This window comes from Misgurnus anguillicaudatus, chromosome 10, assembly GCF_027580225.2.
Source record: "Misgurnus anguillicaudatus chromosome 10, ASM2758022v2, whole genome shotgun sequence".
Taxonomy (NCBI): domain Eukaryota; kingdom Metazoa; phylum Chordata; class Actinopteri; order Cypriniformes; family Cobitidae; genus Misgurnus; species Misgurnus anguillicaudatus.
In genome coordinates this window covers 18,977,110-19,001,627 of record NC_073346.2, presented here as the reverse complement: position 1 = coordinate 19,001,627, position 24,518 = coordinate 18,977,110, and the positions used below count along the sequence as shown (strand labels likewise).

The window sequence follows — 24,518 nt, the reverse complement described above, 5'->3', positions numbered from 1 at the left end:
GTGTTCTACGTGACTCGAACCCAAAACCTATGTCCTGCTAACGCATAATGAACATATACATAATATTCACATTAAAAATATGTTACAATAAAAGAAACAAATATCACTAACACAACAATAACAATCGAAGTCAGAAAGTTCTTTTCAAGATAGAAAAAGAAAAATGAGTGCAAGTGTGTGATGTATTGATTCAGATGAGTTTTGTGTTTCATAGTGAGCTACAAAAGAGAAGTGTGTGTGTGCGCGTGTGTGCCTCGCTGTGAAGAAAAACCTTTTAAACCATCGATTTTACCTCCATCTTGCCACTCTTCTTACATAGACACACACACATAACCTCTCTGTCACTAATCCATGCTGGAATACCCCAGTGGCATCTCATCTTCCCTCACTCTCTTTTTCTCTTCGTCTTTTCCCTCCGACCTTCTCCTGTTTTTAGGCCGGGTGTTGGTTGCACCCCCCTGTGCATGTGTGCTTGTGCCCGTGCTTGCTGATGTATGTGCAGATTCATCATCTATGTACATTAACACATAGAAATCTCCCACTAGCAACAAGTTTGTTTTCCATCTCACTGTCGTGACCTCTCCGAGTACGCCAACAAACAAACATTCAAGCTCCTAATGCTCGTTCTCCTCTTTCAACATATGGATATGTAATGTCTGCGCTGTTGAATAATACATATCTGATCGGACTGAGAAGTGCTGTATTTAGGAGACCCATCAATTGTTAATGTTTGGCTGTCACAATTGAGTAAAATGCAAAACATCCATTCCTCGTTGCTCTTTCACTCGCTTATTTCTGTGGCTCTGGGCGATGTTGAATGATATTCTGGGCCGAAGATGACATCAGCTTTAAGCTTCTTATGTGTGTGATCTCTGGCCAAAGTGCTTGCCTCATAATTGTTTTAACTGTGCCATATTTAGCCTCAGACATAGTTTGGCTGATTATGCAATGCTTATGTGCATGTGGGCCAGATATTAAGAGACACACTTTATTATTACTCTATCTCTCTTTCTCACACACACACACATATTCAAAGGCAGCTCACACATCATAACAGCATGTGATTGTTGTTTTAGGGGATTAGGGTTCATAACAGAGGCAGAGTCACAGTGCAGCTTCAGCTTTCTGTCTCGCACAGGAGCGTCTGTCCTGCCTCACACTGTCTCAGCACTTACCAGTTCAAAGGTGAAGTGTTTCGTTTTTCAATACTTCTGTTTCAGTGTAATAGGCAATGACAACTCTATTTGGTGTTTTTTTTTGCCCTAAAAAGTTTAAACACTTTGGCCAGTGTACCCAGAGGAACATTTTATTGCGTAAGTTGCCCGCTCCCACAGCTCAGGAGGTTTGAGGGAGGTATCAGTTGTGTTATATTTAAGATTTAACTTGGTCTCAGATGTTTCTCCTAAAATCTGAGAAATATGAATAGGAACAAATAAAACAATGCTTGAAATAAAAAAGTATGGAGCTGGAAAAGGAATGTGGGTTGTATAAGTAAATAGCCTGGATTTGGGTAAATTTGATGAAAAATGTTTGATGTTATATTAAAATATTCAAAAAAAAAAATATTGACTTGCAGACTTGGCAAATCTGAGCTCAATTGTGAAATGTGTTTTAAGGTTCTTAGTCTACGTACACACCAAACGCGTAGCATCACATTGCTCGCTCTAGATTACTCGTCTCACGGGATTTAACTTTGTGTCATGCAAATTATTTGTAGAGTTGAATATTTTCAACTTGTGCGAAGTTTGAGGCAAACAGCACGTGTTTTCACGGTAAACACGCCGCCCATATTGTGTCATTCGCATCGCCCCACGCGAGGACACGTCTGATCTTGACTTTGTATTTAATCTACTCGCGCAAATTGTTGAACTCGCTTCTGGTGTAAACCCACAGTTATGGAGAAATTTGTGAGGTTTCTAGGTCTTTCTCTGGAGAAATATTTGAGACGCGGAAAACTCTCCATTTGAACTCATTGGTTCACTAATAATTGCGTACGTTTTTCGGATTAATACGCATACTTGAACTTCTCACGAAAACTTTTCGCCTAATTTACAACAGTTTGTTGAGTTTGTTCTTATTCTTGTTCTTACATTAGTGAATTTGGATAATTTGTTTTTATTTGTGCTGTCACTGGAGGAAGCCAGTGCTGTCCACCGACCGGAGAAACATTAAAGACTTATTGGATGAGTTAACAAATATGGCATTTAATTAATATGATAGAGATGTGCATCTGTATCTAAAATAAAACAGAGAGGAGATCTAGTGATGTTTGGACTTTTCATAACATTTACATGACGTTTACATTAGGCATTAAGCATACACTTTCATATAAGTAAGGAAGGAAAGCGTGAAGATTTGTCATTACATGCATCTGCTTTATATCATATGTGTAGAAAAAATAAGTATTCTATAATAATGTTTAATATGATGTGAATAATAATTAAATAGATCATGTATTATAATGTATAATTCAGAAAATATTAAAATATAAAATATAATCATGTCAATTTTATATATCAACATTATTATAAACATTATAATTATAGCCTAATATTTGATTATAGCGTACTAATTATTGCGTACGAGTGGTTTTAGGTTTTCTTGAATTTTTGCTTACATTTAGAAGAATTTACATCAGTATAGCACTTCTCGCGCACAAATTTGTGTGTTCACATGCTTAGTGAATGAGACCCATTGATGTCTCTGAGAAATAATTTAAATAGGAAAAAATCTCATTTGTGATTTTTCTTATGGGTTTGGGGCGGAAATGTCAGTTCGTCCAATTAATAGATATAGGGTAGTTGGAATGAATGGGAAAACTGTTTGGAAACGTATTATTTCTGCTTTATTTATGTTTTGTGCTGATAGTGGAACGAAAATACACACTTCACCTGCAAAGATGTCACATGTTTCATAAACCTTTAGCATTGCAGATAAAGACAGATAAATAGATAAATGATTAATCCCTTTATGGATACCTTGTGGGAAATAATAAAAAAGGCAATTTCCCAGTGGAGGGAATTGAACCCGCACGACAGATGGAGATACAGTCCGCTACAATAATATGCAAAATCAGCTGCCACAATTTATACATAGACTACCTGAAGCCTTGTTTATACTCGACACGTGCGGATGAGCGAGTTGGTGCGCATGGCAAAAATGACGTCAACAACACTGAGTGGGCAGTCGTGCGCGTTTGGCGAGACCTGAAGTGTGCACAGCAATTTTTGTAACCACGGGAGCTGCTCCGTATCTGAAAATGACTGACCTTAAGGGCATTCTGGCCGAGCAGGCAAGCCTGTGACGTATCTCAGTTGATTGACCCATGCAAAACAATGCATATAATATTTATCTGAAACTCTTAAACTTTTCCATTTAAAACATAAATTCAAATTCTCTGAATTATTGGCCTTTATTTTGTTGAATGTACCGCTGAATAAGGAATAAAATACAAACCTCAAGATTTCTGTATTGTTTGTTTAGTAAAAACGTAAATGAAATGATCATGTTTAATAAAGACATATTTAAAAGATTGTTGTTTTATTCATGTTCGCGTCAACTATAAACAGTTGTCCATTTGTTGAGACACGCATGCGGTCAGCGGAGGCTTGCAGTGCGGAGTATAAACAAAGCTTGAGGGTGTTGATGGCGACTGGGCAGCCATGTTTGGCTGGTATGAGTGAAGTAAGAGTTTGTAGGTTTACCTTGGCCAGCTTCTCAGGGACTGTATGTTTTTTTTTGTGTTACCTCAGGTGGTCATTTTACCACTTTATATATGTAACAGTTCATTAAAGGAATGTATGTGGATTTTCGGTGAAGTTTATGAGCGAACCATGAACTTCAAGTGTCTCTACCACTGGTAATGTAACTTTATTGCTGCTGCCTGCTGAGTCTGTGTGTGTCAAGCTGTGAAGGCAGATATGTTTTTGGTGGGATTCCCTTGGGTGGGGTTCTGACTAGTCATTTTCCATTTTGTATTATACTTGTGTATTACTGCCAGTGATTGTAGTTGTTTCGCATTTTATCTATGCCCTGTGTTTGCGTGTAGTGTTTATCCAGTTACATAATCACCAGCAGTATTGGAGAGTTAAAACATCTCTCTTGGCGCTTTTCCATTGCATAGTACCCCACGGTTTGGGTCAGCTTACTTTTGGGGGCTTTTCCACTGGGTGCAGTATGTAGTACCCATACTTTTTTTAGTACCACCTTGGATGGGGTTCCAAACGACCCGAGCTGATACCAAAACGTGATGCGAAAACACTGTAGATCACTGATTGGTCTGAGAGAATGGTCACTACCAGCGTCATCGCTATAATGTGGTCCTGAATCAGACCCAAATCTGATTTTTTTCCAATGTGGCCGCAGTGTGAACAACCAAGGCGGATTTGATGCGACTTTTATGTCAATCTACCATCACATTCCCACCACTCCTGGCTTCGTCTCCACGTCCACACAGACCTATGTAGTGAATTTGCGGTTATAACCCTGCAAAAGGCTTTCTCTTCATTAGGGATGCTCCGATCGATCGGCCGATAATGCTTGCTATGTTTCTCAATGAATTACGGTGAAATGCCGCTACATCCAAAAGCCAGGGGGCGCTCTCGCGCAGAAACTCAAAATGCGGTGTAGACGAAGAACAATACACACGCAGCTGTGATGACATGCAGCTCCATGAAATGGCTGAAGGATATATTTATATTGCTGTTCTTCAAATCTTTTCAGGTATTTTCATGATAATAAAGAATATGTTTAATAATTATGTTTGATGAGTGTTGCATTTTCAAATGCATGTTATAAACGACTCAAACTAACAGGGATTTTAGATCGATAAGGACTTACTGATCAAAAGCCGTAGTACATGAAATAGCTCTAATAAGATCGGCTGTCCGATTCAGAATAGTGATCGGTCACGTATTATTAGTGGAGATTGACATTGATCGGAGCATCCCTACTCTTCATTCTTCTCATCCTCAGCACCTGCCCATTAATGTTACGGCTGTCATTACACAAACATTTAGAAAGAAAAGCGAAAATGCTTACTTCCTCCATAACCTCGCCAACTTTGGCGCAACGGAGTGCTGCGTGTGACATCATTGTTAATTGTTTGCGCATGCCGATCAGTTCGAAACATCAAACAGTTCACACTGGTATCTGATATAGGCCACATTTCAAAAGGTAATGTGAACAACCAAACCAAAAAATCAGATCTGAGCAAAATATCCAAATTAAAGGCAGAGTCCACGATGTTTGAAAAACGCTTTGGAAAAGGAGACGGGCCGCCTACCAAAACACACTTATAGCCAATCAGCAGACAGCAGTAAGGAACGTGTCTACTTACCGACATCCTTGCCGGGTTGCGTATGTGTGGGGCGGGTCTATCAACAGAAGGTCCAAATTCTATTGGGGTAGGGGCGTGTTTGTTTCGGTGATTTCAAATATCAACATTGGCTTCCAAACATCGTGGACTCCGCCATTAAGCATTAAGACTTGCAGTGTGAACGGGGTCTTGTATAATTTGTAAAAATGTTGTTCTGCACTATAATACATTTTTTTGCTAAATTTAAAAGAGTCATCTACCCACATACGTTGTAGTAAATTCATAAAATTGTCTTATTTAACAGAAAAATTTGTGCTCCACAACAATTTTTTATTTCATTTGATGATGCAGTTTTAGAGTTGAATGGGGTTAAAAAAGGAAAACTTGGATATTGTCGATAACATAACTTGGATACAAAATGTTTAAGTGGAATCTTGTGACAGTGCTGATGTTACAGTTGGAGTCCCAGTGATCAGGAAGATTGTTGATTCGATTTTTTTTTTTTAGATTCCAGTAGTTTATGGTTGATGGCGTGGTGATATGCGTTGTGTTTATAATTAAGTGAATGCAGTTACATCATTAACACTTGCATAATGCATCAGCCTTTACTTACTCTTGCAGAAGAAGCTTTTTTCTACCTTGAAGAGGGAGAAAAACAGAGAAAGAGTCCGTAAAGGGGACTTGGACAGGTGGAGAGACTCACAAGGGGACTTAAGAGAAGAGAGACCAGTCATTGGGACACAAAAGAGAGAGACAGGGTACAAGGACAACGAGAAAGAGATTGGTGACTGGTAAATGGCCAGGACTGGAACAGAAGAAGATATGGGGTCCTGGGACAGAAAGAGAAAGACAGATGGGAGACTGGGAGAGGTAGAGAGATATATCGGGGACTGGGACAGAAAGGCATAGAGACATGGAAAGAAGGCAGGTAACTGGCTAAAGAATGACATGACGATTGAGTCGGATGGAGAGAGAGACAGATAGCCATCAAGAGTGAAAGACAAACAACAGAACGAGAGGAAGATGGATGGCTGTGGTGAGATCTGGACCCAAAACACTCAGCACTGATAATTCAATCACTCCAGTCATCAATGCGATCTATCCCTGCTGTGTGTGTGTTTCTTCACACACACATACACAGAAAAAGATAAACAATGAATATCTGGACAGAGACTGAAGTAATATAGTGTGATCACACATACACACACAGAGAGACGCAGTGTCTGTATGTCAGGTCTCTTGTGGTGTCAGTGAGGTGACTGTTATGTAATGACCAGCAGCAGGACTTTAATCAGCTTGAGGAGATTCATTTAAGCAGCTCTCGGATACAGACTGCAGCCGTCCTGCTGCTCACCACCACACCACCGTCACGTAGAGACACGTCTGCATGTGTGTGTATGTGTGATGGTGACAGGCGCTATCTCTGCATGTTCCTGTATATGTTTACCATTGGACAAACACACACACACGCATGCTGCGTCCTGTCCTCTGTCTCCCCTTTCCCACACATATACTGAACACACACAGCTTTAATGTTGAGACTTCTTTTAGACACAGTGGTTTTCACACTAGAGCAATGCTATTTACTATAGCTGACCAATGAACTCACACAAACTTGCTGACATTATTAGATTGACTTTGCCAATTTATGAGCCTTTCATATGGTGAGAACCACCACAGGTCATTTTTGACACTTTATTTGTGAGGGCGTTTTAAAGAGTTGGCCCTCAGAAGTATAGCCAAACCTGTACACAGCGCACACACACATACAACGCTCTCACATAGTTTCTTCTTGCTAACGTAAAGTATTACAACTGTGGGAGAGAAATGCTCGTAAGCCTCTCTCTCTTTTTCAGATTGTTAGCAGATGTGTGGTGGACTTTCCCCCTATATCTAAAATTAGAGAGGTAGAAGAATAGCAGGAAGAGAAGGAGAGCAGGACTGATGGAGGTGAAGGAAGGGGGGTGAGGAATGGGGTGATAGAGATAAAGAAGAGGGAGTATTTTTGGCCGGTTACACGTCACACAGACGCAAATCAGACTGTCGTACACAAACAAAGATGAGGAGGGTGATAAAAGCGCTGTGCTCTGACAGGAGGGGGGCGCCGTTTGTGTGGACACTCGTGCAGAGGTGTCGCTTTTGAAAAGACTCAGATTGTGTTTATTGATGGATTTGTTCACTGGGAAATTAAAATTTGGTCAGCATAAACCAGCACGACTTAATTTCTTAAGGCAAAAGGGCACAATTTAACACCTATCCATTGGCTAGATTCAATACAGTGGTATTGCTATACTGTATGGTAGTTTGTAGATGTATGACTTTAAAGGTGGGGTGCATGATTTTTGAAAAAAAAAACTTTGGAAAAGGGAGCAGTGTTGCCAACTTGGCGACTTTGTCGCTAGATTTAGTGACTTTCCAGACCCCTTTAGCGACTTATTTTCAAAAAAGAGACTAGCGACAAATCTAGCGACTTTTTGTAGCATTGTTGGAGACTTTTGGAGACTTTGACTTGAAAGCACGTATCATTCACTCTTCTCAACGTGCAGCTACCGCCGCTTCAGTGGGCTCCACCCCCATCCCAAAGCACTCACAGGTGGCCTAGTCCTCGCGCAGAAGAGCAGAGTCTCTCACAGGCAAGGAGATGTTGTTCATCTCTCCTCGTCCAGACGTCATAATCGTGCATGCGGGAAGCCGGAGCTGCCTGATCCTGGCCGCGATGGGTTACATTTATGGCGGGATGTTAATAAATGGTCTTTCAATAAAATAATTACTGTACAAAAATAAATATTTGAGTGAGCTGAGCAGCAGCACATTCAGAACAGACAAAGTGTATGGAGCTGACGCGTAAATATACCTACAAAACAACGTTTCCCATCACTTATCAGTTTATCCTCATATGTTTTAAAACTGGACTATTTGGACATTTAAACAATAACATTTTTTGTTTTATGAAAACAGAAGGAGATAAACGAACGAGAAAACATTTTTATGCATTTATGTGTATTAAAATTAAATTTGTGACCATAGAGAAAGAGAAACATGAAAAAAGCCAATGTAGTAGGAATGTAAATATGACGTAATGACGTCACTATTATGCTAATGTGGTAATCTAGCGGCATTTAGCGACTTTCCAAGCAAGCTTTAGCTACTTTCCATTGGAAATAGTTGGCAACACTGAAAGGGAGTTGGGCCGAGTACCAAAACACACTTGTAGCCAATCAGCACTAAGGGGCGTGTCTACTAACTGACATTGTTGCTTGGGTTGTGTATGTGTGGGGCGGGTCTATCAAAAGTAGGGTCCAGATTCTATTGGGGTAGGGGCGTGATTGTTTAGGTGATTTCAAATATCAACATTGTCTTTCAGAGATCATGCACCCCTCCTTTAAATATACATTTTAATTATAATGACCCAATAAATTAACCAAGATTTTCAGATTTTCAAGCGTATAATTGCGTGAAAACGTAAAATGTGGGGTGAATGGTGCAGTGCTGCCGATAATTTGTAAACACCGCAAGATGACTTGAAGTGTATATGGGGGCTGTCATAATTTACTGTGGTTTTTGTCAGATGTTTCAAAGTTATTTTTAGATTGTGTGAAGTCAGTTTTCATCAAGTTAGTACAGGTGTCCTAGCCAATTGTTTTACATTAACTGTAGACCGGATCCAATAAAATTAAAAAAACTTGTTTTAGCAAGTGTTAAATTGAGTGTTAAATGTTTTAAAGGTGTGCTCGTAATATTTTTCTTTGTTTTTGATGCAATAAAATTGTTGCATGCTATGCATGTATACTTTTGGGGGTCCACCAAATCTTACATTGCTATATTGTATGTTTTCATGCTAAACATGTTACTTTTTTGTAAATTAAGACAGAAAAATAAACACCCGTGCAACACACATCAGCCCACCTGCTACACCTGTAAAAACTTTGAACCACCGGAGTCACGGTTGCCTGTGTGTGTTTGTAGACCCTGAAAAGTTTGCACTGTTCACAGCAAGCTGGAAAGTGTTAGAGTTGACAAGAAAACTAACAAATACCTGTTGCTCTCGTTCATTTGCTTTCCCTCCCCTCCAGGGGCTTCGCTTATTTCTCTATTCCCTTTTCTTGATCCTACCTATTATATTTGAGATTCGGCACTCTGGTGAAAGGATTAATTGTCGTTTATGTTTTATTTCTTGTTCTCTTCATTTCTAGGGGTTTATTTTTAGGCCTGAAGTGTCTGGTTGCTAGGAGATGGTGTCCAAGAGAGAGAGGGAGGGAGAGAGGATGGAGAAAGCAAGGGAATGGAGGAGAGAGATTGTTTGCGTTGTGAAGGCTGAATTACAAACACGCTCACGCACTGAGTCAGCGCTGACGCAAACTCACACACACGCTCGCTGTCTGTTGCTTGTTTTTCTTTATTATATTTATTTCTCGTGTAGCTTATTGTTCATTGTTTGAACTGCGTGACACTTTTAAAAGTTTGTGACTTCCATCCAATCTGATTCGAAATGAGGGGAAGTGACAAAGGTTTGAGTACAGATGTCAAAATCTGTCCCTCTCTCTGTCACACACGTTCAGGAAACAGAGATGTTGTTGTGGTGCAGAACAGTTGCTAACTTCCTGTACCGCATTGGTGACACATTCCAGGAAACACCCAGTCACACGTACAAATACACACAAATACACAAGCATACCCGCTTGCTTTACTGTAACTCTTTAGAGCATTTAACCCTAGCGCTCCTGTAGTAAACTCTGTAGTTTACTTCAAGACCCACCATGATGCTCAGCCACACTGTTGAAATACTTCATTAATTCAGACCGTCAGGAGTGACATGATGTGTCATTCATGTGTCATCTCAGCCTGAGGGGGTACGTCACTCACCCTAGTGCTTTTTTATTTCAAATTAGGCCTCAACATTGTGACCTTGCAAAAAGGGTTCTGCAAGGGCGGGTCCTGGGCCCGCACAAACTGACACAAACACTCACCCGCTCATGTGATGTGTTGACTTAGAAGGGTTAAACTCTCAGTTTCTCACCTACCTGTTGGAACATTAACACTAGCTGGTGTGTTTGTGTGTATATATATAAACTTAGCTTGAATGTTACCTTTGCTCTGAATAGCTTTGAATGTTAGCTTTGCTTTGAATTTGTGCATCTCACCTGCGCTTCATGACCTAACGTGGACCTAACCTTTATTTTTGACAGCTGTCAGTGTGGGGACTGTATCAGAACACATAAATTGGATAACATTCCGATCACAAAAGCGTTTACATTTGTCTTTTCAATGTGTATGTGGACAAAATCCGGATACAGGTTGCATGTTAATGTCAAGTGTAAACGCAGCCAAATATACTCTGAGCTTTGGGACTCTCTGCAGCTCCTCTGTGTACTTCTATTTTGCACATACTTAACACTCACACATAAAAAGAGTGTGTGTTTACATGTTTGGCTATACTTGGAAATATATATTAGAAATATATGTTTTAAATATAGTGATTTTTTTCTAAATCATTAAATAAATGATTTAGGTGGTCCTCTGTAGTAAAAAGAAAATGTCCTATAATGTTTTACTTTGTATCCAAAATAGTTAGTAGGACTGTGATCTCATTACTTTGTGAAACAAACTTGATGCTTACCTGCTTTAAAAAGTAGTTTACCCAAAATCAAAAATCCTTATACCATTCAAAGGCATATGACCTCTATAATGGAACACAAATGTGGATTCAATTAATATTTAAATTGCCATGTCATCATTGCTTACATGACAAAATAAACGGTGTCTGGTGACTTTGAAATCACAGATTGTGTGATGATTACATCACTAAAATTATACACTAGATTATTACATCTAGTGTATGATTTCAGAATACTAGAGTATAAGAGATATACAGTTGTATGAGCTCAGAACCACATGAGCAAACATTGAGACAATTTTCATTTTTGGGTAAGCAACTCCTTTAAGGGCAGTAGTGTGTTCTGATGTTTTTGAGGGGGTAAATGTTATTTTCTTCAGAAGTTGAATGCACAGATGTGTGCATGTCTTTTCTTTGTCGAGGATTTCAAGTGAAATTATGCAAACAACGGGTATTTTCATAGCATTTTCCTCTCTCTTGCAAAGTTCATGAAAAGACCTGCAACTGGTTGTTAGGATTTTCTGGTCCATGAAAGAGAAATGTTGTGAGAGTGTAAAACTGTGCTATTTTGCTTTTTATTTTCTTTCATTCTTTCTTTCTTTCTTTTTCTACCTCTCATGCTCTCTCTCTCTCTCTCTCTCTCTCTCTCTCTCTCTCTCTTGAACAATAACCCCAGTGTGTTTTCTTCTATTTTTGGAGCTTCAAGGCCACCACTTACCTCCACGGTCTTATTTCTAAGTTCTCCAAGGTATAAAACTGCTCTCTCTCTCTCTCTCTCTCTCTCTCTCTCTCTCTCTCTCTCTCTCTCTCCTTGTCTCTCTTTTATTTAAAGGTACTTTATTGGCCAAAGCATTATATATGAAAAAAGAAACATAGAATAACAGCAAACAGTAATGTGGAATTAAATTCTCCCTCCTTGGTGTTTAGTGTGTGATTCGACCTTCTGCCCTTCTTAAATGCTCATTCAGTTGTTATAATACTCTTTATTTCATATGATGGACTTTAATATCTCTCTGTCATAGTCTATAAGATTTAACTGTGCTCGCTAAAAGCCTATGGCTCTGTGTGAAAGCTGAATAATGCTGCATGTGACATTCCTGTTGAAAAATAAGCATCGCAGTCACTAAATATTTGCATGATTCTTGCTAAAGCTCACTTTTAGATTATTTGATATGAAGTTTGCCGTTCTGGAACCAGTTTTGTTCAGAAGGATATTCCTGGTGGTATTAAGGCACTGAAATAAAGTTTTTAAATATTTTGCACTAAGGCAGTCAATTAGTCACTCTGTGAATGTTGTACACTGAAGAAAATCAGTCTCGGCGTGCTCAACCAAAGAATCAAAGTCAGGAACTTCTGACACACATGAACACACATCATCTCTCTGTGCTAAAATCAGCACTGACCTGTTAGTGTTAAGCCACTGACAATTTCTCTATTTTCTCCTCACATGCAGCTATTTTTTATGAATTTACATTGGTAAACACAAACATGCTTACAGTCTTAGCAGAGGTCCTGTATACTCTGTCTTGTTATGTTATATAAAAATGTAGTGCTAATGAAACCACATGAAGTGAGGTTCTGCTCATCTGGATTAGTTCTGTTGGAAACAGATAAAAAGCCGTGGTAGGTGGTTATAGTTTTGGAGAGAACCAGAGAGTTACAGTTCATATATATATATATATATCCAAACTATACAATTCATACCATATACACATCCAAACTCTCTTTTTTGAGTGCCTCTGTCTGAGAGAAATAGGAAGAGCTGTCATTGTGTCTTTTTCTAGGCAATAACTGAATCTGTCCCCTGTGCTGCCTGACAGAAACTTCTTCAAGAACTTTTTGATAATAAGTTATTTCGGGTTTCTTTCTTTTTAGTTCAACTTTTTTAAACAGAGAGAGTTTAGAGATGGATATACAAGATTGATCTACTATGGGTATTAAAATGAAATATCTTCATGCTTTTATATGTCATCATAATTGAAATATTTGCAGACATAATAACACAAATATTTAGACCACCAAGTACAGTAACTATAATGATAACAATAATTATATTTGCTCTACACTAAAGGGGATCACACACCGGACGAGAAGCGTCGCGTCGCCCAATGAATCTAAAAACAGAACACATTATTTTCTATGAACGTACGCACACCAGTGGCGGTTATTCGCTGTGACTTTGGACTGGGTGTGCCTCATAAGTCTTGAAAAGTGAAGCCGCTGGCTCTTTGATCGCCCCCTGCTGGCTGGCTGCAGTACAAGTCATTAACCCCGCCCTCTCCATTCAAACGAATAAGACTCTGCTCTAAATAAAAAAATTATTTACACTTCCAATAAAAGTTTCCGAAAAATGGTTTTGGTCCTTTCAAGTAGTTGTTATCACGCTGATTAATGTTCAAGTGTTCATTTTTGTGATAAGTTTAGCTACTAATTTGATGCTATAGATACGGGGCGTGTTGTTATGATTGGCGTGGTTGAATTGGTCGTGCAAGTGTTTGGGCGGAAGTTTGATACTGTGGCTCCGCCTCTGGCTCCACAAAGGATTTCTTCTGCGCATGCCTTGGCTCCAAACTGACGTTTTTACGTAACATGGCGGCGACTATGGTCGAACATTTTTTCCTTCAATTCATTACAATGGAGGGAGGGGACGTCGCGTTGTCCATCTTTTTTTACAGTCTATGCTCTGGACACTGCTCAAATCCCTGTCGCACCACTCACATAGTTTAACATTAAATTACATCTTATTTGTCGCAAATCGTTTGCGATATTGGCTGCTAACGTATATTTTGAATTTTGTAGTAGACGCTATCTGACTAAGCTTGTGCTATTTAATGTGCACTTATAAGATACCTCTGAGTTGTCCTAGATGCGACGCAACGCTTATTGTCCATAATGTTATGTTTATATTCTAGTTTGTGCACTGCAGGCTTACGTTTAAAGGTTCAAGCCCTTTCGTTTTGGTTGTTCATCTGCTGGAAAAATCTGTACCCATATAGTTGTTTTGTAAATGCAGCTATTCTTGTAACTTTCAATACTTAAACATTTATCATCCTTGGTGTAAACAGTCATATTTTCCCATAGACATGGTGCCCCCCCCCATCATATCTGGCAGCTATTGGAGTTTAATTCAAATTTGTTTAGTTTCATGTACTTGAAATAGTTCAGGTAGTAGGTGAAAAATGTCTTTCTGATAAACCTCATTTTTCTCACCTCTCTCTCTTTCTCTCTTTCTGTATAGACATGTCATTATGCAGCAGCAGCAGTCTTCCTTACATACTCTGAATTCTTTAAATACTTCCTCTGTAAAGACTTAAGTGCAGGAGAGTTTACAAGATTTACAAGAGGAATCGATGCCAGAGAGAGAGAGAGAGAGAGAGAGAGAGAGAGGTGGGGGGGCAATTTGACCTGAGTGACAACAGACTACTAGAGGAGCTATGATCTCATCCCTCTCTCTCTCTTTCTCTCTCTCACCCCATCCCCCTTTCCCTCTCTCCATTGTCTCCCCATCCCACTCCCTCCTCAGGCCCCTCTTTACTTGTCTTTCTTGTTCTCCTCTTTCTTTCTCTTCTGTTGGTCTCTCTTCTCTTTGACACCTCGTTCTGTTTTTTTTCAAGTTCTTCTTTTTAATTTTTCCTCTCTTTTGGCACTTTTCATGAATAGGGTACAATGCAGGGCCTTACGCTTTTTTCAATAATCATCACACAGTGAAAGGGTTTGCTTAACCTTGAGAAAAACAGAAGGTCAGATTCAGCTTCATAGATTTTTTTTATTTTTTTTATATTAGTTTTAGCTGAGTTTTTTTTCTAACATTTAAAATACTTACATGTAAATACTGAAATGCAATGTTAGTTAGTTAACTAAATATCACGTATTACTTTCTTAGTTACTTAGTATCTATTAAACAGATTGTCAGCATGATGATTGTGGGTTTTTAATTAGTTGATACAAACAACATCAAAACTTGGATGTCCTAAAATCACACTTAAATTATTTGATATTGTTAAAAATAGTCACTTTGTCATGTCTAACAGTTTATCAATCATGTCTAAAAAGTCGTACAAACAAATTTGTACCTTAAAAAAGTGTCAAGCGTAGCGTATTCTTGGAAAGTGCTTTTAACTCTCACACAGGGACACACTTACACTCTGATGTCCCAGGACAGAGAGTATCTCCCTACACACGAAGGCGGTCAGATTGTTAAATTATTGATGTGGGGTGTGTGTGTGTTTGTGGGTCTATCTTCTCTCTTCTGTAATGGGGATCCAGTGTCTCCCCCTGGGGGAGGGAGGGAGTGGATAAAGAGACGGAGAGAAAGAGGTGTATGTGTGGGGGGGAGGTCACAAAGGTTAAGTAGGGTGGGGGATGAGGTCATACACTCTCACACAACGCAACATGCCACTGACACACTCACACAACTTGGTATAACACGCCAACGCTACAGAACGCGATCTGTCAGACATCAGGTGACTTGCGTGATCATAATTGAACTTGGGGAGACGTGACTCAACCAGAAAGATTTTGGATTAAAGTTTCGTTATGGGCGGGGCTACCCAGGACAACCAAGACAAGCGGTTAACAAAACATCCCAATTTCTGATTTACATAGAACACTTTTTTTTAGCTTTACCCCGTCACACTGGTTCGAACACAGTGTAAACATCAGTGCACAACTAATGCCACAGTGTCTGGTTAGGAGTGTGTGTATGTATATTATGTGTATATAGAAGCATGTGTGTTTGTATACTCAGGTTGGTATTTCTGAGAAATGCTAGTGTTTAATTTCACAAAACTGACTGACGATGTGAGTGTGAAATATCTGCCGAAACAAAGCATTGTTAAGCTGGAACCTTCTCTAAAGATTAATATCACATACGCACGGTGCCTGAAGAGGTTTCATCCCAACACATGAGCTCATTGTCATTATAGTTTCACTGCATATATAACATCCGCCCACCCTGAGATGGTACAGTGAGCAGCAGATGAGCGATGCCAATTCATTGGCATCAAAAACCTGAATCAAGATGTTTCTGGATGAGCTGAATTTTATGCTCTGATATATACATTAATGTTTTTGTGTGTGTCCTTAAAAGCAGTAACTGTATCTGTTTTGCCCCTTTGTGTGTGTGTGTGACTCATGGAGTCTCCACTTCATTGTTCATCAGGGAGTTTGACAGACATATTGAATTTGGCTCAGACTTCTTAGCAAGGATCCTTTTCATGCGTGTGCAAGTGTGTGCGCGTTTGTGTGTGTGTGTGTATGCGTGTGTGAGAATGTGAGCTGTGAAACCAGATCCGTGTCTGCAGTTTCTGAAGTCAGACTTCGCTCTCTGGTGCATCGTACATTTGACCTCTTAAAGGAGCTATGTGCCCTCTAAAGTGCGTGTTTGTGTCTTTTGCGTGTTTGTCGTATATAGGGAGACGGCTGAGGTTATAGGGTACGCTTCATTTGATTTCATTATGTTTATGTGCAGACAAAAAAAGATCAAATTCCTTTCTGCACATGCAGGTGTAAAAGCTGGACATTTTAAACTACTTCTCGAAACCAACAGATGAATTGCAACTGTGTTTTTCACAGGGTTTCTGTCGTTTAGGTTGTTGACAGGTAGAAACCGGAAAAACAGGTGATTGTGTTTGTTATTAACATCCGATGAGTCAGCAACAGGAAATGATTCATCCGTTTTCTAAGAGTCGGTGAATAAAGTCTTTTGAGTAACGTGCTTCCGATAATGTCTAATGGAGACGTAATTAAACATGCATTAAAAATAGTTTTGTGGATTTTAATCCACGTCTGTTAGCTTTGAGTTTATGCACTCATAAAAAGTTGACGAAATTAATCTTTAGCAGATGGACACCTTTTAACGTCTTTATCTTCAGGGAAATCATTAAAATACTGATGACTCATCTTGCACTTCACAGGTTGTTTTGTCCAATCATTGTTCCAGAAAGACAATGTCCAACATATAGCACATGCATACATCAAGTCATTACAGGATGTCTTTAAGATTTATTTTGAAGTCTATACATACTTTGACCTAAAGACACATTGCATGAATTAAGAAGTGTGTGTGTGTTAGGTGTGTTAGGTTTATCAAACAGACATTTTTACCAACGACCTGAACTATTTCAAGTACCTAAAACTGAACAAATTTGAATGAAACTAGAAAATGCAAATACAACATTTATGCATACGTGAGAGGAAGAGATGGGGAGAGAGAGAGAGAGAGAGAGAGAGACACTTGTAGCAGTATTAAGAGGATCAGCTGTAAAGAAACTCTTCTGCCATTAACCCATTCAGCCTTAACCTCACCTGACCCCATTTCATCTTCTTTACCCTCAGTGACCAAACATCCTCATTGCAGTCCTTTCGAATGATTTCTGTTGTCTTATTTAACTTATGTTCTGCGGTATAATTCAATTTTTGCTAAATTGCGCATGCCTGAATTTAAAAAAGACATTTACCCACATACACTCACCTAAAGGATTATTAGGAACACCTGTTCATTTTCTCATTAATGCAATGGTGTAATGGTGTGGGGGATGTTTTCTTGGCACTCTTTAGGCCCGTTAGTGCCAATTGGGCATCGTTTAAATGCCACGGCCTATCTGAGCATTGTTTCTGACCATGTCCATCCCTTTATGACCACCATGTACCCATCCTCTGATGGCAGCAGGATAATGCACCATGTCACAAAGCTCGAATCATTTCAAATTGGTTTCCTGACAATGAGTTCACTATACTAAAATGGCCCCCACAGTCACCAGATCTCAACCCAATAGAGCATCTTTGGGATGTGAGGGAATGGGAGCTTCGTGCCTTGGATGTGCATCCCACTAATCTCCATCAACTGCAAGATGCCATCCTATCAAAAGAATGCTTTTTAGCACCTTTTTAAATTAATGCCACATAGAATTAAGGCAGTTTTATTTAACACAGTATTAGTATGGTGTTCCTAATAATCCTTTAGGTAAGTGTACTTTGGAGTAAATTAATAGAATTTGTCTTATTTTAAAGAAAATTTTGAGCTCCATAACTAAAGGAAAAAAGTTTGATGATGCAGTTTTTGATCCACTGGCAGGTCTGCAGAGTTTAAGGGGTTAAAAAACAAAACAGTTTTTTTACCTGTTAGATTATGTGTTACTTTAAAAGAGATCACAGACAAAACTATATGCATGGCTGGACTTTTCTGTGTTTTTGTGGAAATTTTGTGTTCAATGGATTTCAATTCAGTCCAGTGTGTGATCTTTTCTGTCTCTTTGCCTCCACAGGGTTTGCGTTCCCAGACTGGGCCTATAAGCCTGAGTCCAGTCCCGGCTCCAGACAGATCCAGCTGTGGCACTTTATCCTGGAGCTGCTGAGGAAGGAGGAGTATCACGATGTGATCGCCTGGCAGGGAGACTACGGGGAGTTTGTGATCAAAGACCCTGATGAGGTGGCCAGGCTGTGGGGCGCCCGCAAGTGTAAACCTCAGATGAACTACGACAAACTCAGCAGAGCCCTCAGGTATTTTGATGATATTTGAATGATATCATTTGAAATTGTTGAATTTATTGACTGCCTCAGGCTACCGGTGTGAGATAGGACTCGGAGTGATTGTTTGGTTTCATGTCAATATAATGCTGGCATTGTTACAAAGACAAAATTTGGGTATTGATCCAATGCTACATGACTGGCTTTTATGTGTCAGTGTTCCCACGTTTATTTCTTTAAACATTGACTTTGCAAGCAAATCATTTAGTAGACGGTTTAATTTGACACAATTTAATAGTACACTTATTTCAGGCGCAATCCCCATTGAGCAATCTGGACTCAACTATCTTGACCTTACAATGGAAATAGCTTGTGGATTGCCATACGCAAGTTTGGAAGCTTCAACCACTAAACCTGCCACTACGAAACCAAACCGTTTAAAGTTCCTGGCAACATTAATGGGCAGCTGCTTTCTGTATAGAAAACTGACATACAGTTACTATTTACTTAATATTTGATATTTTAAATAAGCAATAAATCTCACAACAGCAGTATGTTTAAATATGCTTCCCAAGCTAAAATCTTCTAAAGTAAACTAACTATAAATAAAGATATTGCTCTTAACAAAAATATTGGACTTTTGCTTCTACACTTCTCAAGTTTATTTTCCATACAAGTGGATCCTGCTAATACTCGCTGGATTATCCCACTGTATCAAAAAATGTAGCTATTTTGGTTATTAGCCTTATTTTTTTAGGTTTAATTACACAGAATTCATGATAAATTAATGTATTTCATAAAATTTCTGTATAGAAAACTGACATACAGTTACTATTTACTTAATATTTGATATTTTAAATAAGCAATAAATCTCACAACAGCAGTATGTTTAAATATGCTTCCCAAGCTAAAATCTTCTAAAGTAAACTAACTATAAATAAAGATATTGCTCTTAACAAAAATATTGGACTTTTGCTTCTACACTTCTCAAGTTTATTTACCATACAAGTGGATCCTGCTAATACTCGCTGGATTATCCCACTGTATCAAAAAAGACTGATAATTACAAACCTTGTCCATCGCAAACACTTTCAACCCTTTAATCGTTTACTATTTAAAAAATCAAAAACCCCTTAACACAGTTTAAGTTTGGCCAAAGAAGACTAAAGTCTATTTCTGCTCAATCTAAATGGAGAACAGGTACACTGAGCGGCTCTTGTGTTGTGTTATGGGATTGACCTTGCTGCGGTAGAGGTACTGAGCACTGTAGCGGTGCAGTTTGATCTCTAAAGGGTAATTTATAGTCTACAGTAAGAACAATGATGGGCCAAGTTAAGGAGTGATATGACTCAAACATCAACAAATGTCGTCTATTTACCTCCATCACTGCTGGTCTTCTCAAATCATACACAACAACCTGCTTCTTCTTCTTCATTTGTGGGTTTACTGGCCAAGCTGCTTCTTTTTTGGCTGTTGCACTGCTACTGTGGGTTGCACGTGTGAAAATTTGTCCGCATGTGTAATGGCATGTCAACACGGACAACGTCGCAGAAGTATATATGAAAACCGAGGCTATGCCGTAGGACCTACGCAGAACTATAATGAGCACTTAAAGCTGGATTCACACGCAGATCTTAATGCCCAATTCCGATTCGTTGACTATATCTGATGTTTAACAACCCACTTATGTTACGGACGCTAATGCATGTATCCAATTTATATTAAGTTTATTTCCACATATGAATAAAGTCTGAAAAGATCAAGATCCATGCACTTTTTCTTGCTTACATGTTCGTGGGTCATATCCGTAATTTAAAAAATCATAATTGAGTCACTTTAAGCATGCAGTGTAAATGCGACATAAGTAATCCCAGTCCATTTACCTGCGCACTATCTGATGTCATTAGAGGTCACACAGGTGAATGTATTCTGAGCTCAGGCTGGCAAGGAGCAGATGATGGTTTTACTACATTTTCTGACCTAATCTGCATTTGTTTCTGTTATATCTTTATTTTGGTCCCTCATTCGGCCTCTTTAGGAGATCAGTGCTGATCCTCGAAGCGGATAGAGGCTGATCTGTTTTTGTTTTTAGAGTATTTTCAGGACAACCCTCACCGTATATCAACTAAATGATACTACTGCACTGGATGAAATCAATCATACAAACTATTGATCCCATTGCAATTCATAAACCACTACAGATGAAACTTGTTTATGTGCCTTAAGACGAGGTAACAGCATAGAGGAGGATTAACTACATGCTATCCAGTTATCCAGAGATAGACAGTGCATTTATATCTTCAATTAATCCTTGTTATTTCTTATTTCTTAGTTATTTCTAGAAAGTGAGCTTTAAACTGTTCATCCTTTGTGAGCATCTGTCTGTGTGTGAAGTGTTGGCATTAATTTGATCACTTTGCCATGTGTTGTGCTTTGAAAACAAGTAACTGTGAAGCCAAGACACTTGTTGCCTTAAATTTATATGACTTTCCCTATCCCAAACGCAGTGTGAGCTAGGAAACCAGAACCAGGACAGTGTTGGACTGTGGTGAAACATAATTTGCTGTCAGGGAGAAAGCTGATCCTTTGATCAATCTGTGTATGAGTTTCTTAGTGTGTTTTGGGATGGAGATCTTTGCATTGCATCCATCTGAAGGTCATGCGGCCTCATATTACATTTAAGGCCCTGTTTACACGAGAACGCTTGAGGGTGAAAACGAAAAATATTTTATCGGATGTGCCTTTCGTTTACACAGCGACGGCATTTTTGGGGTTAAAAAAACTCAAAAAAGTAAAACCACTCTCCAGAGTGGAAATCTTAAAAACGCTCTACCGTCGCGTAAAACAGTGGTTCCCAAACTTTTTCAGCGTGCGGCCCCCCTGTGTACGGTGCATTCTTTCGCGGCCCCCCAAAGAAAATTTGTGTCAAAAAAACTGTTCTAAAACTTAACATTTTAACAAAAAAAATTCAATTATACAAAAAACGTAGCTATTTTGGTTAGTAGCCTTATTTTTAGGTTTAATTACACAGAATTCATGATAAATTAATGTATTTCATAAAATGTCATAAAACTGGGGCCCCCCTGGCACCATTTCCCGGCCCCCCTGGGGTCCCGGCCCCCAGTTTGAAAACCACTGGCGTAATAGTCTTCTCACGGTGGCTCTCATCGCGTATGCTTTTACAGGCATGCGCCAGTTCAGGAAAATAACAACAAACATGTTGGATTATTTTCATACGTCGGACCTTCAAGTTGCCATAGCAGCTCTAATAAATATACAAGAGTCTTTCCAGCAGTTGTACGAAATATTCACAGCTAGTATTACTGATCAGAGAAGGTGCATTAATTACCTCCATCAAATTGTTGATGCACCAATTCGTCGAAGGCAAACCAGATGGCTTTGGACGAGACCTGAGAGAACAAGGAAGAAGGTTGTACGCAGGTGGTGTTGTGTATCGGTGCTTTACATTGCCACCTAGCTGCCTGGAGTGCATACTACATCGAATATCACACACTTTTGCGTCACCATATGCACGCAGATTTCCCCCCAAAACGCTTGAATAAACACAGAATAAAAGTGATAATGCAACCCCACTTTTGCCTTTTCTCTTCAGATCGTTTCCGTGTAAACGTAGCCTTATTTCTGTCCTCTATTCTCCTATCATGCCCTGTACAGATTTACAAAATTCGCAAGCATAAGGCTGGATTATGTTACTCAAGTTTTAAAATCTGAACAGATTTAAAATATCACGTATTTGCTGACTTGCCCAAAATCTCTTGCTGAGATTTACTTGCATTTCACAGTCATATACTTGCAGTTTTTGAGTCTATTAGAAAGAAATTTCCAATCATTCAAAATCAGAGGTGTAGCAGTTTAAGCACTCTCTTTATATTTATTATTTATAATTTATTTTCTAAATCCTAATTGTATTGCTGCGGAAGTCAGTTTACATTAGACATCAGTACTAAAACTCTTTATAGCATACAAACGTTTTTAATCGAATTTGGTAAATGCACATGCAACGAACATATAAAACACATAAAAAACTGCTTTCGTGGAACAAACGTAACTTTCAATAAACTTTCGCAAAGAATCAATAACAACAAAGTCTTTTTTAGAGAATTTTATTTATGATAACAGGCAAAATAAACAACACATAGATTACTTTAGTTCAAATCATAGCTAAAGTGTATCAACAACTACACTGAGCTAATGTTACTGTGTAAAATGTTTATTATATAATGAATGTAATCTTAACTACAGTTCGCCGTCTCCCCTCGTCTTAAGAAAAACCAAAACATTTGTTATTTTCGATGAGGTATGTGTACCAGAGTTCAGTTTAGCCATTAGCCTGACCATTAAACAAACAGAGACTGAAAGTTAAGTTCAGACCCATAACCACGACAACACATGTGCGTCTGATGAAAATGTCTATAGTTTTTTTCCCAGCATAGCACATGGAACTAACACTTAGCCAAATATAGTATTAGTCTGAATATGGGAAATGCACAGCAGTTCCTGCATTACAATATCAATGCAATTTTAGTGCACTTAACAACAGACCAATAATTCACAGGACAAAACACATTGTGGTCAGCACAAACCATATTTATCCTCGCTGCATCTAAATCCATATTTAATGTAGTCTGGGTCATATTTTCTTATATTTCACGTAGTTTTGTTTACGAGTGTTTCTGTGATGGGTTTTGCTTCTTTTGGTTTGTAAGAGATTAGTTAGTTGTGAGCGTTTTATTAGTTGCGTTTATCCTTAGTTTTTCACCTGTTATCCTGAACAAATGAGATTAAACAGACATTACCGATTACAAGTTAAAGTTTCTGATATCCTTGTGAGTATCATGTGAAAGTTACAGGGCGTCCCACATTTACATGATCATTACACAAGATATTATTGTGCACAGGCGTTGGATGTGATTTTATCACACTAATGTAAATGTTGACACCAATAATGTTGACACACACTCTGAAACAGTGTGTATTTAAACTAGGGGTGCACCGATACCGCTTTTTCCATGCAGAATGTTCCGCTTAAATCATCCTTTCCATAAAGAAGGTCCCGATTCGGCTCTGATACGGATCCCAAGTATCGGTGCATCCCTTATTTAAAGGTGCCGTAAAATGTGAAACTGTATTTACATAGGCATAGATGAATAATAAGAGCTTTGTTTGTTTGTGTGCATTTCCTTTTTCTAATGTAAACCTCATGGATGCAAAAGACCACTAAAAAAAAAACAGTCCAATCTCAACACAACAGACTTGTGACATTACGGTCGAGATGTACGCCCCAACATTAAAGGGACACTCCACTTTTTTTGAAAATATGCTCGTTTTCCAGCTCCCCTAGAGTTAAACATTTGATTTTTACCATTTTGGAATCCATTCAGCTGATCTTCGGGTCTGGCACTACCACTTTTAGCATAGCTTAGCATAATCCATTGAATCTGATTAGACCATTAGCATTGCGCTAAAATTAACTAAAGAGTTTGGATATTTTTCCTATTTAAAACTTGACTCTTCTGTAGTTACATCGTGTACTAAGACCGACAGAAAATTAAAAGTTGCGATTTTCTAGGAACAAGGACTTTGCTGCTGTAACATGGCTGCAGCAGGCGTAGTGATATTATGCACTGCCCCAAAAATAGTCCCCTGCCATTGAAAGTAACCAAGGGGACTATTTTCGGGCAGTGCGTAATATCACTACGCGTGCTGCAGTTATGTTACAGCAGCAAATTCACTGATTATTACGCCAGTTTGAGAGTATAGTTCCCAGCCATATCTGCCTAGAAAATCCCAGCTTTTATTTTCTGTCGGTCTTAGTACACAATGTAACTACGGAAGAGTCAAGTTTTAAATAGGAAAAATATCCAAACTCTCTGGTTATTTTTCTGTGTGATGCTAATGGTCTAATCAGATTCAATGGATTGTGCTAAGATATGCTAAAAGTGGTAGTGCCAGACCCGGAGATCAGCTAAATGAATTTCAAAACGGTAAAAAATCAAATGTTTAACATTACTATTCATGAACCTTTCAAATAAGGTAATAATAGACCATTTCATTCTGTGGACAAATCCTAGGGTTGTAAATGGACATTTAAAACCGTTT

The 24,518-nt window shown here is 38.8% G+C and overlaps 1 protein-coding gene across 2 annotated transcripts in view; it reads left to right on the top strand.

The window, feature by feature from the left end:
- erfl3 (Ets2 repressor factor like 3) overlaps positions 1-24,518 on the top strand; it is a 52,496-nt gene that overhangs the window by 11,511 nt on the left and 16,467 nt on the right. Inside the window, exons 2-3 of one of the 2 annotated variants that reach the window (XM_055209903.2) lie at positions 5,939-6,353; positions 18,197-18,431. In XM_055209903.2, coding sequence (XP_055065878.2) covers positions 6,341-6,353; positions 18,197-18,431 — 248 coding nt within the window. In that variant the 5' untranslated portion in view covers positions 5,939-6,340. The remainder of the gene's footprint in view (positions 1-5,938; positions 6,354-18,196; positions 18,432-24,518) is intronic. The other variant, XM_055209902.2, reaches the window with a different exon arrangement.